Source organism: Chironomus tepperi, unplaced genomic scaffold (genome assembly GCF_022539635.2).
Source record: "Chironomus tepperi strain 1889 unplaced genomic scaffold, CSIRO-AGI_Ctep_v1 contig_85, whole genome shotgun sequence".
In the NCBI taxonomy this organism is placed as follows: Eukaryota; Metazoa; Arthropoda; class Insecta; order Diptera; family Chironomidae; genus Chironomus; species Chironomus tepperi.
The window spans coordinates 1,446,330-1,461,128 of record NW_027226207.1 but is presented as its reverse complement, the minus strand read 5'-3'; the positions used below and the strand labels follow the sequence as shown (position 1 = coordinate 1,461,128).

At 30.1% G+C, this 14,799-nt stretch overlaps 1 protein-coding gene and 1 non-coding gene across 2 annotated transcripts; both read right to left on the bottom strand.

Annotated features, from left to right (window-relative positions):
* Nucleotides 1-1,741: 1,741 nt before the first annotated feature.
* Nucleotides 1,742-1,813, bottom strand: TRNAC-GCA (transfer RNA cysteine (anticodon GCA)). The gene has a single exon. It is a non-coding gene; the product is annotated as a tRNA-Cys (tRNA).
* An 11,075-nt stretch (nucleotides 1,814-12,888) lies between these two features.
* Nucleotides 12,889-14,295, bottom strand: Ddrgk1 (DDRGK domain containing 1). The gene is made up of 3 exons (XM_070634468.1): nucleotides 14,158-14,295; nucleotides 13,613-13,900; nucleotides 12,889-13,493 (listed from the first exon to the last, which is right to left on the bottom strand). Exons 1-3 carry the CDS (start codon nucleotides 14,246-14,248, stop codon nucleotides 13,024-13,026), a joined length of 849 nt encoding a protein of 282 aa, XP_070490569.1. The 5' UTR covers nucleotides 14,249-14,295; the 3' UTR covers nucleotides 12,889-13,023.
* Between the last annotated feature and the right edge of the window lie 504 nt (nucleotides 14,296-14,799).

The following is a 14,799-nucleotide window of genomic DNA, read 5'->3' as shown; positions in this document are numbered from 1 at the left end:
TTTATATTCTGAGCATTTTATGCTTCGTTTACTCATTGCTTGCTTTGATAATTCATACACAAAAATTATTTAAACGTTCCTTAATTGTTTTTGAAGATTATGAAAATTGATTTAACTTTTGAGGAATTTTTGAGATATTTATAGGAATTATACATGCTGGGAGATGTCACATCATGCCTCACTAGGTGCATCCTATTGGTAATGATATGTATGTTTAAGAGTATTGATTTGTTTTCATATGAAGAAGACTTTAAGCAGCTTAAAGCTTCATTATAAATACATTTAGTTCCAAAGTTGCAAGAAGGAGGGCGAACTTTTGGAGAGAGGCTGTTGATTGAGACAGTTGGAGCATTTGGTACTGAGAATTGTCTTATGTCTTTCAGGTAAAGAACCAGTTTTAGACACCAACTGAGAGAGAGAGCATGGATCACAGATGACCTGTGCAACCAGCGAGATAAGTAACACGTAATTTCCATATCGAGACTCGAATACATGATACTGCAGTGTTCCAATAAGTGCCTAATTAAGGTCAACATCATTACGCTTCCGAGTTCCTTTAAATATTTACAAAATGACTAACTTTTATGCATCAAAACTGTGAGAATCAAACCATAAAAGAGCATCCAAAACATCCAGTTAAAAACTCTAATTATGCTGTATATCACCCTTAACTTTCTCAAAATAAAAGAGGTGTTAAAACTCTATAAAACCTAATTTTAAAGCAGCATAAACTTCTTTATGCTTTTAAAACAAAATAAAATTAATTTTTATGATTTTTTTGTCTGCAACTTTCTTCTTTCTGCATAGCCACAAAATGAAAACGACAGTTCCGAAAAAGTTTTCCAAATTAAATAAGCAGCATCTAATAGATGTTATAGAACACAAAATACTTCCGGACTATTTGAAGAATGTTTTATATTGTTTGCAAGAAGGAAAATAAGGATGCAGTTTATGTTTTTTTTTCTAAATCCATTTAAAATAATGCTTTTGACATGAAATAAAAGGAAGAATTTAAAAATAAAATATGTAGAAGTTCCTATATGATGCTCATATGTATCATGCATTCTCTATGAACTTTCAAGAGAAATTTTATCTCTTTTGTGGGAATTTAAGCTCCTTGGCATAGCGTCATGCATAATTTATTATACAAATATGATAATTGGCAAATAAGACTTCCTGGTATGTGTGCATGCACGTAATTCCCTTACTTAATTCCCCATACACATGTACCGTACAGGTAAATGCAGCATACTGAAAACATCTTGGTGTTTAAAACTCTTTTATTTGATTATAGTTTAGCTTTATGATTTAAAAGTTTTTTCTACTTCAGCTTTAAGTGCAAGTGCTTTTTTATGATTTTTTTTGGGGGATCGGGGATACAAGAGAAAGTTTATGGAAGGTTGAAATTTGTGTGAAAAATCCATTATCATAATGGTTCTATTTTGATAAAAAAAAAGGAAATTTAAATATTCACTTAATTCAAAAGCTTATGAATTTTTAAGCAACTAATCATGTGCTGCGTATTAATGTTGAACTGATTGCATGGCAATGAGGGAATTAATATTTGAATTTTACTGCTTAAAAATGTCAGACTTTTTAATTTTGGAATGAAACATTCTATTACGTACAATTAGGAATGTCATTATTTTGAGGGAAAAAAAATCACAAGATTAGCAATTAAAAGGAATTCCAGAAATCTGACTTATTACAAAGAATTCAAAAAAGGAGCAAAAAAGATACTAGGGACCACCCGGGATTGAACCGGGGACCTCTCGATCTGCAGTCGAATGCTCTACCACTGAGCTATAGTCCCATTTCAATTGACATTTTAAATTTGGAAAAAATGCTTAGTTAAATTACATTTAGGAAATATTTGAAAATGCTTTGATTTATAAAATTTGAAATCTGAACTTTTAACTGTTGAAAAATCTAAAAACCTGAAATTTTTCATTGAAATCTGGAAAAGTAAATTTTTTTTTCAAAAGCTTTTGAATTTTAAAAAGTCCCCAATTATATTCAAATAAATTTTAGAATAAATTACGCAATTTTAATCTTAATCCGAAACCAAAACCAAAAATTCTCATTCATGACTTATTCAGAATCAAAAAAATTGTCATCGCTGTGAAATTCCTCTGAAAAAGCTCAACTTTTAAAATCCTTGATTTCAGTATTCAGTACTAAAATAATATTTTTTGTAATCAAATCTCTTGACTGTTGCAGGTAAAAATAGGGAGATGATTTTCGCATAATCAGCAATTTCCAATAAATATGATGTACAAAAGCAAATAAACTACGTACGAAGAATCACTTGCTTATTTACGACAAGGATGCTACTATGGCAGAATATTAAAGTAACATAAATATTTTTACATTTTCTTATATTTACGTAGCGCATCATGTTGCGCATAGAATTGGTAATTTCCCGTCTACATAAAAAGTAAAAGGGTAAAAATGTTAAGAACAAATCTCAAATTTTATTTATTAAAAAATCGTTTTATTCTTGCTGAGTTTGACAAAAAAATACATTTTATAGGCAAATATAACATTTAACGAGGGGTTTTAGTATCATTTGGATGTTTTCAGATACAAATTGTTCCGACATTTTACAGCTATTGTCAAAATTCATAATTTTTGAATCCAATAAAAATTTTGTGAAAGATCGTAGTAAACATATTTTTCAGTTCTTAACATAATTCATTTTTAATTATTATTATGATAATCATAAGCTATGTCTTAAAGCTTTACAATGTACTGAATTAAAGGAACGATAAAGTTAGTCTAAAAGGACATGATTTTTAATGTTTGACGATAGTAAGCAAACTAAATTAATATTTGGGTTAACAACTATTCAAGGGAAAATCAACTAAATGTAGCGAGAAATACAATTTGAAATTCAAATGAGCGTTAAAACCTAATCCTTAACAAGAAGTTAGAATTTCCTCATATTCCCTCTTAAAAACACTCTGCCTACTTTAATACCGATCCAATAAATTGAAACACATTCCTAGAAACATCCCAAAATATAAAATTCGATAGACAAAATCTAATCAATGATTTTCTAAGAAATTCATGTCAGAAATGCTAGGCATAGCTTTACATATTGAACACAATTTGAACTGTGCCACATCACGTCAAGTTCCTTTTTTTTTCTTCTTTACTTTATCAATGAATGTATTCATATACATATATGAATGTACATCTCTTTAAAATAGGGGTTGGCAGTTAAAAGAACATGGAAATAAAGAAAAATTGAAATTCAAAGCATATCAGCATGTGTCCATCAAGTAGAACGGTGACCTAACGAGTTTAGTGAAACACTATATATGGGTTTTTTGTGCTAATTTGTGAAAACAAGAAAACAACTTTTAAAAATTTTGTGAAGGTTCCTGCACCGAGATATGAGCATTTAAAGAAATTTTTGACGTTCTGGAAGTCAAAATGTAACTCCAACATAACAGCACCAAAAAATTTGAAACTTTGCTGTTATTTTGTGCAAATTTTCAAAAAAGTTCCGCTACAGAGTTATATCCATTTTTCGATTTAAGTGCCGAAAAAGTAGTGAAAAAATCGAAAAATTTTCACACTTTTTAATGAAGAAATCTACAAACCTTCAGAGCTGAAAATTTTTAATGGATTTTGCCTGTTTTTAAAGTGCAAGAGTTACCTAACAAAATAAACATAAAATAATTTTTGGATGTAGCTTATGTGGTAAGATATAGCCGTTTTCCCGTGCAACCTAAACTCAAAAAATTCAAAGTTTTTTTCAATTTTGCATGGAAATTTCGCAAGGCTTTACCAAAATTATTGAAAATTCTCCTGAATATTGTGCATATATTAATTGTTCATAAAAAGTTTAGTAAAATATAATTTTTTGATTATATATAGAAATATAGCCATTTTCCTCTCCAAGATAGCGAAAAAGTTAGATTTTTTTTAGATTTTTAGCTCTAATTTTAACAGGAAGTAACAAAAATTTTTGTAACTTTGTCTGATTTATTTGCAAACATTACTTAATAAAACAAAGCAAAAAGATTTTTTGAAAAAAATTTATTTGAAAAATTATGGCAATTTTTTTCATATATGAAGGTGTAAAAAAGTAGGGTAAAGAATATAATTTTTGTGGTAATATAATTTTTGTGGTATTGACATTTATTTGGAAATTCTATTTTAAACTGCTTTTCACTTCCAGAAAGTTAAATAAATTATGAAAGAATGCTATTAAAATGATATATGTTTAGTTTTATGGAGCTTTTACCTTACTATAACTAAGTTTTATCGATCCAAAAATTTACCCTAAAAATTCAAGTTTTTACTACAATTTTCAATTAAATATTTTCTTAAGGAATTATCACTGATTCATTTAGGAAGTGGACTAATATGATAAAACAAACCATATATTTTCACAATAATTAGTATTAAACAGTTAAAGTTAATTAGTTTAACTAAAAAAACACATTTAAAATATGTAAACATTGAATATAATTTTTGTGGTAAAAAAATATAATTTTTGTGGTATTTTTTCTAAGAGATTTTTTGGTTGATTTTTCCCTAAGGTTGATGCTCCCCTATCTTATTTAAAATTTAAAAATTCGTTAAATTTTTTTCAAATATTTTTTAGTTAATTTATCATTTTCCACGTACTTTCCAGACTTAAATTGAACTCAAATAAGTTGAATATAAGTCTGTTAATAAATTTAGGTAATCTCCTTGAAGAATTAAGCTAGAAATCCTCAATTTATTATTACCACAAAAATTATATTTTTTTACCACAAAAATTATATTTCATACCACAAAAATTATATTCACTAATAAAATCAGTTTTTCACGAAAACTGTTATTTTAGGATAAATTTTGCATAGCTTATAGTAAATTTCCTTGTTTCCTTAATATTTTGCCGAAGAAATTGTCCTAAAAGAATTAACACGTGAAAAGTTATGAACTTTTAAAATCTTGAAGATTGGAATTACCACAAAAATTATATTCTTTACCCTATTAAAAATCTCTATTTTTTCATATTTTAACTCTCAGAAATGCAAATCTTAATTAAAATTTATGAAACTTTTTTTGTTTCATTTAGTAATGATTGCAAATAAATCAGACAAAGTTACAAAAATTTTTGTTACTTCCTGTTAAAATTAGAGCTAAAAATCTAAAAAAAATCTAACTTTTTCGCTATCTTGGAGAGGAAAATGGCTATATTTCTATATATAATCAAAAAATTATATTTTACTAAACTTTTTATGAACAATTAATATATGCACAATATTCAGGAGAATTTTCAAAAATTTTGGTAAAGTCTTGCGTAATTTACATGCAAAATTGTAAAAAACTTTGAATTTTTTGAGTTTAGGTTGCAAAAACGGCTATATCTTACCACATAAGCTACATCCAAAAATTATTTTATGCTTATTTTGTTAGGCAATTCTTGCACAAAAAACAGGCAAAATTTAAAGAATTTTGGTGAAGGTTTGTAGATTTCACATTAAAAAGTGTGAAAATTTTTCGATTTTTTCACTACTTTTTCGGCACTTAAATCGAAAAATGGATATAACTCTGTAGCGGAACTTTTTTGAAAATTTTTTTTTGGCTTATTTACAAAATAACAGCAAAGTTTCAAATTTTTTGGTGCTGTTATGTTGGAGTTACATTTTGACTTCCAGAACGTCAAAAATTGCATCTTTAAATGCTCATATCTCGGTGCAGGAACCTTCACAAAATTTTTAAAAGTTGTTTTCTTGTTTTCACAAATTAGCACAAAAAACCCATATATAGTGTTTCACTAAACTCGTTAGGTCACCGTTCTACTTGATGTACACTATCAGCATCACTTTGAAGCACAAAAAAGGAGAGCTGAAAAGTTTTGAATTATGGAGAAACAATGTTTATTGATTGATGGATGTTTCTACAATAAATGTATGTCACTGTATGTATATTGGGATAATGCTTTTATGGAGATCAAGACACCATTGATATGATACATGAAAGGTTTTGATATTGATAAACTATAGAATAAAATGGAAGAGGAACGAAAAATCAATGAAGAAACAATATCATTATTATGACAATGAAACTGGAACACATTCTTTATGTAGGAAAGGATCTACTTATCCCTTTTTTTTTCTTCTTGTGAAGGACTCAATATGTGTTAATAGATGTAATTTTATGAATATTTTCCCTTTTTGTTCGAAGGTGATTTGCTGATTCCGGAATATGCTTTTGGGGAATATTATGTCAATTTGTATTTAATGGAATATTCTAAATCTGCAAGATTGTCGATTTATTGATTTAGTTAAAGATTATGCTACAATAATTCTTGCTTTATAAATTAATGACTTGACATACATATGGATATGGAGTTCCTTAATGTCGTTGTTATAAGATTCTTATGATAATTTCCGATATTTGCAGACATTTGCATTTTAAGTTATCTTAACTAATAATGTGTGAAATTAGAGAATAGATTGCTTGTCACCATATTGTTCTGTTGATTGGTCTGATCATCAATTAAATTGGATCATTCTAATCAAAGTCCAATCGAACCATAGAAGCATTCTCTTGTGCTGAAGCTTTCACTCTCCATTGAGGAACTTCTTGAGCTTTCACTGATTCCAATATTTAGAATATTGTCAGTTGGACCTGAAAGAAATAAAAAGTGATGTTCATGAGTAACAATACTTTGCAAGAGGTTAACTTTCCGCTTGGACAATTCTCGAGATCGTGACATTCCCGAGTAATCTTGAAGCAACTTCAAGAACCCTCAGAAGACATTCTTAATGTAATCAACTTCGGTAATTAATCCAAACATAGTTCCGCTTGGGAATGGATTCCAACGACTTTCGAGCAGCTATCACTGACAGCAGTTGTTGAGTTTTAAGCAGAGCTCAGAGTAGACTCTAATTTCGTATAAATTGTGTCGAGTCGATTTGAGTCGACTTTTTCATACAAAATCAAAGTATACTTCGAGCACTGGTTTTTAGATGTAATTTGTGATTAAGTTTTTGCTAAACTTCAACTTACTAGCACTTCCTAATATGAAAAACTCAAACTAAAATACTAATTAAAACTATAAATACTGTCTTCATTTTAATATGTCTATATTCCTTAAAATTAGTTTTAAAAGTAATTTGTAGCCATAGAAAATCATCTCATTTATATATTCATTGTCAAAGAAGAATTACGCCATAATCAAAAAGCATGTGCTGATAAGAAACTCATCACATGCTTTATAGTTGAAACGTAATACCATTTTTGGGAGCAAGCACATATGAGATAATTTTAATTAATTCATAGAAATCCACAGCTAACGAAATTTCGTATGAATCAAAGTATTATGATCTTTTTAAGTTTCTTATTGCTTACAAAGCAAGTTCCTTATGTCGCAGTAACATTTATGGAAATTCTTAGAAAATCATATAAAGCACTTTTCTCAAAAATAAGCACATCCGCCAAAAAAACTCTTTTCCTAAAATATCTTTCAGTGTCTTTACACGTGCTTAAACTCAAAGCTCAACTTCACAATACATTCTTAAACATTTGTTTAGGAATGTTACAAGAAATGACAACTAGAACAGCCTTTTGAGATGAAGAAAAAAAGTTGAAATCTTAACAAGAAAAATGAAATCTTATTGTGTATGAAGAATCCATCCATCTTCCCCTCGAGTGGACCTCAATAGAGAAGAGAGAGAATTCTTTCATCAGATTATAGTCCTTTTCTGGCGAATGTAAAGTTGTTGAGATGATATGTCGTAGATTTTTGTTCAGTTTGGAATATTTAGTGATGGTAAATTGGATTCAAGGTAGTCAAATTAGAATTAGCAAGAGAGATGACGGTTGGATGATTATTTGGTTCGTAACGGATTTTTGATATTCAAATTATTTATGCAACAACAGTTTCTTAATTTTCCTCATTAATGGCTGTTAGTCCCCTACATAGAAATGTTTAGTTAATATTTGATCTTTATTCACTAAACTAGATCTTATTTCCTGTTTGGGGCTTATAAGTTCCTACATTTACAAGTTACAGAAGTGATTCCAACAATCTTCCTTTAGTTATATCAATTGATGTCATTAATCAAGCATCAAAAAATCATCAAATTTTATATTTTCATCCAGCAGCTTATAAACGCCTTAATAAACTAACAGTTAAGGATCTTCGTACTTCCTTTCGCCTTTCAATCTTCCTCGTACGTGAATTGAAAGGTGAATAAGATTTGCATAAAATTCTTTTCTTCCTCTATCGGTACCTAAATACTTTATTTCGTAAAGCGATTAAAAATCGATAACTTCTGTCCATAAGCTTCAGTAAAATTGCTAGCTTAAGGGCATGAAGAAAAATGTATCACATTATAAATTATTTCTTGTATTAAAGTGCCTAAATTTTATAGCATGGGTTTTCTTATCTGATTTGCATTATCGGGCATTGTATATGCCGAAGCACCAGTTCTCTCATTTTTTGGTGAATATACGGAACAGGAAGAAGCAAAAAAAGAAAAAAATGAAAGATTTATAATACACGAATGTCGTGATTTATTGCAAATGTAAATCTAACAGGCACTCTAGTGCTATAGATCTGTGTGCGTGTAAAGGAAATTATGATTACGACACAATAATGATGTTGAAGCGACACATTGAGGATTTTTCTTCCTTTCCTTCCTTTTGTTATTTGATATTTATGTACTGTTCATGAATCCATAGTGAATATTGAAGAATGCTCATCATTTCCATAGTCTCCGCTTCTCTTTGGGGATTTGCATATACGAAGAAGTAAAAGAATGAAGGATTATCTAATGGTCATTGAATATTCTGATCCAAGGAAAACCCTCATAATTCTTCTTATTCCATTTAGTTCTTCGTTATTCCGTAAAATGCCCTCAAACTATAAGAAAAACACTAACAATACTTTATGCTGTTTTTTGCTAAGAGATTCACGTTCATCCCACTAAAACAGGAATACGAGTAACTTAGCCACGAGACATAAAATGTGAATGCTTATCCAGAGTTGTTCTAGAGATGCTGGCTTCCTTTTCATTTGATCCAGAAGTAGATTTTGTGAGTATTTGGTGTTTTCTAGGATATACTCAAGAACCTGGCATCATAAACACATAGATTCAGATCAGAATGCTTGTCATCTTTGTACTGTGTGAACATAATCGAATCCAAACTGGATTAAGGAGGTTATCTTACATTATATACCCAAAAAACCAAGTCAACAGTCTACAGACATAACATAACTTGCTGAATCATTTAGTAAACTGAACAGTGATTCCACACAAAATGTAAAGACATCTTGATACTTCCCTTAAAAGCTTCCAGACACACCCTGCACACATGTACGTAACGATACATAAGAAACAATTCCGAATCTTGTCAGATGATGAGAATCTTGATGGTTATTTAAAAAGCAAGTCATTAGGAAATCGCAATAATGTTTTTTCAGGTATAATTTAGCTGTTGCATTAGAGATTATCATTTTCTCCTACCAGTCAGTGTCTTCTTTTACTATACATTTTTATTTTTATTCACCCAAACAAATTACTGTGGAACGACTATTTAGGCAGTTTTGTGTGTGGAAGGATAAGGAATAAAAAGAAGTACACAAAAAATATTTAAAAAACATGAAAATTTGCCTTTCTGTTGTTCCACATTAAGCAAGTTGCCGTCTATACAATCTTTGTTTATATTCATGAGATTTTTATAAAGCTACTTCCCCGAAAATTACGAAGCTTTCCGTTTTGCTTCTTTATAATTTTATTATTTTTACTCATTTCACTCTTCGTGCCCTTTACGAATTAAACAAGTATAAAAGTGTCATCAGAAGTTATTGCAGACATTTTCATGGCTTTAAAGTTTTATTGTTGCTTGTTTGTTACGATTAAAGCAATTTAGAATGAGCTATGTTTATTTTGAAAGATTTAAGACGGAAAGATAAAGGTTACTTGAGGTATTTTTGGACTGGAATTCCTTTTGATTTAGATGCATGCAATTCCATGATGTTGAATGTATACTGCACGAGATATTGCACTTAACTGGTGAATAATCTGTCAATAGAATGGGTTGTTGCAGAGTTGACTACGTTGTAGACTAGTTTGAGGTTAGACTGCCTGATACTTACTTTGCTGGCCGTACAGCTCAAGAGGAACTACCTTAGTGATCCCTTATATGACTCAGTCGATAATTCAATATAAATCAGATAATCAAAAATGCCGGACATGACAAAGCTATGAAAACTTTTGATCCAAAAAGATGCTTCCGAATTCTATCTCAAGTTACATCCGAAATAGAGTTAAGTACATGAATAATTCCATTATTCCATCTCACGAAGTTAATTAATATTTTAACTAATAATCACTTTTCACAGTACTGTAGCTCATTCATGGATGTTAAATTATTCAAAATGCATAGCATCACCGAAAAGTAATTCTTTATGATGAAGAATTGAGTCAAAAAGGAGCGAAGATATCTTGAAGCATATTCGCAAAGAGTGATTTAAAATCTAATATATGGAAGTGCTTAGCATCGGAAATGGAGAAAAAAAAAAGTTTCAATTTCATTTTCCCATTCATTTCACTTACATCAGACGTGAAGATAAATACAACAATCGATTCTAAAGCTCGAAATTAGGGATGTCAATTAATTGGATATTTAGTATCGGGATCCAAATACTCAAATTCTCTGCGAATCCTCCAATTCATCTACAAAATCCAAAATATGAATCTTAAGCAGACCAATCTTTCTTATGTCTAGCAATGTCCAGAATTTAGTATTTTGCATGGTTTTTGGACATAACCTCGAATAATTTAAAATACCCTAAATATTGTGTATTTGTATTGACATCTCTAGTGGAAATAGAGAACCATGTAAAGGAAAGAACGGAAAAGCTTTCTAAATGCAAAACACTTTCAGACAGTTTGTTTTTAAACAACTCTTAAACTTTCCAAATCTTTTTCAAGTTCTGTGACTGAATGATGCATGAAAAGTTTTCATAAAATGGAATTTGTTCTGTAAAATTTTTATGTGGGTTGATATCTAGCTAGATTAAATTCCAAACATATTTTTAGAATATTTGTCAAATGATTGATATCGAAGTGTATTGTTTATTGATGATGAATCTGTCATTGTTGTATCTGATATATCTTGATAAATTGATATACACAGTTAACTCTGATGATGCTGTATTGGATTCTTTAACCTTATTTGAGGTTGAATTTACATTTATAAATTGACATTTCGAGGAATTTGGTTCGATTCTACTAAGGATCCATTAGAATTGCATGAGCTTTCAAGTCTGACTTTGTGAATGGCAAAAGATCACAAGGACGTCCAATGAACTCAAGGAAAGGAACTGTCGATAAAGATAGGATTGCACTTGGAATCAGGAATTGGAGGCTTTGGATCACGAGAAGGGTAAGCCCAGCATTACCCAAAACTAATAGTCAACCTGAATTTCATTTACAGTCAAGTCAATTTTCAGATCCAGAATCAAAGTTGACTTCAATCTCCGGCCAGTTACACATATTAAGTCATTATATATCCAATTCGTGTACATCCTTGAATTGTAATTTAAACAACATAATGAGAATCAGTTCCTTACGGATCCCATTAAACAGAAATTTACATACCTACTTAATAACATGAAGAAAAGCGTACTTCCAATATTTATGCACGAAGAATTTTCCTTTTTCAATCCATATTTTATTTTAAACTTAAATAAGGACAAGAAGTTCTGGTGGTACCGGCATAAAATAAATGGTATGCTTTTAAATTTGCTGCCTAACTTTTTCATGCTTGTAGCAATTTTTTTGCAACCTTTCATTTCGACTGAACTTGCTGGCTGCTTTTTATGTCAAACAAATTTTCAGAATCGCGGTTGCAAAATTTCCACAATTTTCATTTCTTTTGCCTTAAAGTCGATGTCACTTTTACCATTCAAAGCATTCACCTTCATTTAAAATTAAAAAATTCCTTAAGCATGGCATGTTGCTGCATTTTTGATGAAATTATTAGAAATACTCTGTCTTCTCCAGATATTAATATTTTTAAAGTATTTCATCTGATGATTCATTTTTATTAAAATGCTGAATCTTTCAGCATACAGATTTTTCGCATAATTTTCATAAAAGATGATTTATTGTGGAACTGCAGATGGAATTTTCACACCAAGATTTCATAGGAAATGCTTCCCATTGTTACTTTATCATTATACTTACCTAGGAGTTAGGTAGATAGAGGATGCTTTGTGAAGATTGAAATGCTGGATTTGGTGCTTAATTTCAATGATAACTATGTTGAAGTTCTGGTTTAGACCCAATAGCGAGACATAGTCCACCACAGGATACACAGATCGACACTTTAATATTCCTAAAGCTGAAATGTCATGCAACAATCAGCTATACCAGCTTAGTTTCAAAAACATTTGCAGCTTTCCCAATAAATTTATGCTTCATCCACATTCAATAGTTTGATAAAAAGTCATGACATTTTCATTGGTTTGAAGTTTAAAAACAACAAAATATGGAAGCTCTCTTATGTCTATGACAACCGACAAACAAGAGAGATATTATAAACCATAAACAATTGTAAATAGTGCGACAGAAGTAATTGCGATGATAAAAACATGATGTTTCTGTGAAAACATAAGAAGAATATCCAACAAAACATAAAAAATAATTGAAAATCAGACGAAAGTTGGAAATGTAGATAGGTAGGAACAAAAGAGTTGAGAATAAATTACAAATTGTAATTTTCATGTTTATTTCCACTGAATGGTTTGTGAAAGTTCCGTGACTTTTTATATTCCTGTAAAAAGAATGCGAACAAATAGGAAAAAATATTTGCAATGCTTGTGACTTATGAGTGAGTATATGAAGAGAGAAAATTATGTCTAATGGATTTCCGTTTTCCTTTTTCTGATAACAATGAAAAATATGCCTGTATTGTTACATTTTTTTTTAAAGAAATTCATTCATTATGGATGTACAATAAGAAATTTTTTACTAGCTAGGTAGGTACTTAAAAAATCTCATTCTATGAGCTTGTTAGGGTTATTAACGACGATGAATTCTCGGCTAATTCAGCTATTGAGACTCGTCCGCGTTGTCGAATGAATTTTGCTACAGCCTTTAATTCCTCTTCTGAGATATAAATGAATTTTCCTCTGTCATCAATCACACCACTTAGACGATTTTCTTTCTGTAATTCTATAATTCTGTCAATAGCTGCTTGCGTCTTTAATTTGAAGTTTGCTGCTAAATCCTCTAAAACAACAACTTTGTTTGTCTTGATATAATCGATAAAGTTTTTCAGCAGTTCTTCTTGATCGTTTTCTTCTTCGTCGAAACCTTCTTCTTGGACCTCAAATTGTGCTTTCATTTTCAAGTATTCTTCATGCTCACGACGCTCACGTTCTTCCTGTTCCTTGCGTTCTGCTTCTTGACGTTTCTTCTCTTCTAAGGCTTCTTGCTCTTCCTGTTTTTTGCGTTCTTCCTCCGCAAGAGCTGAACGATAAAAATAAAATTGGCTATTACATTTGTTTGCTATGTTTTTAAGGCATGAATTATTTTTAGGACGTTTTCGGAAGTTTTCAATATGCTACAAGAAATTATTGATTACTTACCATCCTTCTTCTTCTGCTCATCACGAGCTTTCATTTCTGCCTCACGTTGTGCCTTCTTTTCAGCCTTTGCTTCAAGTTTTGCTCGCTTTTTAGCTCCCATCTTCTCATCAATTATAACATTGGCATTTTCATTATCAGAATCTTGTTCTTCTGCATCTACATGTTGTTGCTGTTGTATTGGCTGTTGATGATGTTCAGCTGCTCTTACACGATTTCTTCTTTGTCCTCTTTGTAATTGACCAGCTTGTGCTGCTGGCTGTTGAGGCTTTTGTTCATTTTGTGATGAAGCTAGAGGGAAATCATGACATATCAGTTTAATTAGTTGGCACTTAAACTTTAATTTTATGTTTACTGGATCTCTAGTAAATTCATGTTTTTGCATAAATACTAGGTTTGAACTGAAGATATACTATAGAACCGAATGGGAGGTGTGTCTAGAATTATTAAAGTCCACAGCACTTCCAGTTTTATCGCAAAAATTGCAAAAAGTGACAATCAAAATAAAACTTTCACTGACAGCTCACATAAAACATTAATTTACTTACTTTTTGGACTATTCCTATTCTTCAAGAATAAAAGCGTCAGTAGAACAATTAAGAGAGCTACGAAAATTGATATTAGGAATATTAATTCCATTTTATTTGACTAAGAACTCTTCTAAATTTTTAGCCCTAAAGATGACAACAAACCAACTTTGATGTGTAAAAATTTCAAAATAATTTTGACCGTTGTTTCTTTGATGTGTAAAATTAGCATAATTTTCAAAACGTGCACTTTTTCCGTTGAAGATTTGGCTGGAATTTGAAAATATTTCAATTGTTTAAAAGCTCTTAATTTCTTCGATTTTATAAATTTATCATAAATTCGCTATAGCCATAGTAGTAGCAACATACGATGACTTTTTAACTTTTGGCATGGTGGTTTCTGTTTACATGCCAAAGATGGCATTAATTTCAAAAATATTTTGATCGTTTAAAAATCATAAAATTTTAATTGCTCAAGAATATGAAATTTTGCAAAAAATAATGTAATTTGTTGAGCAGGTGCTATCCTAATCAAATCTGTAAAGATCAAAACGCATGACCAATAATCCCAAAAATGTCTAATCATTAAAAAATTAAATTTTATTTATTTGCTCATAATTTCAGTTACTTATCACAAATTATACAATTTCATTGCTTAAGTAG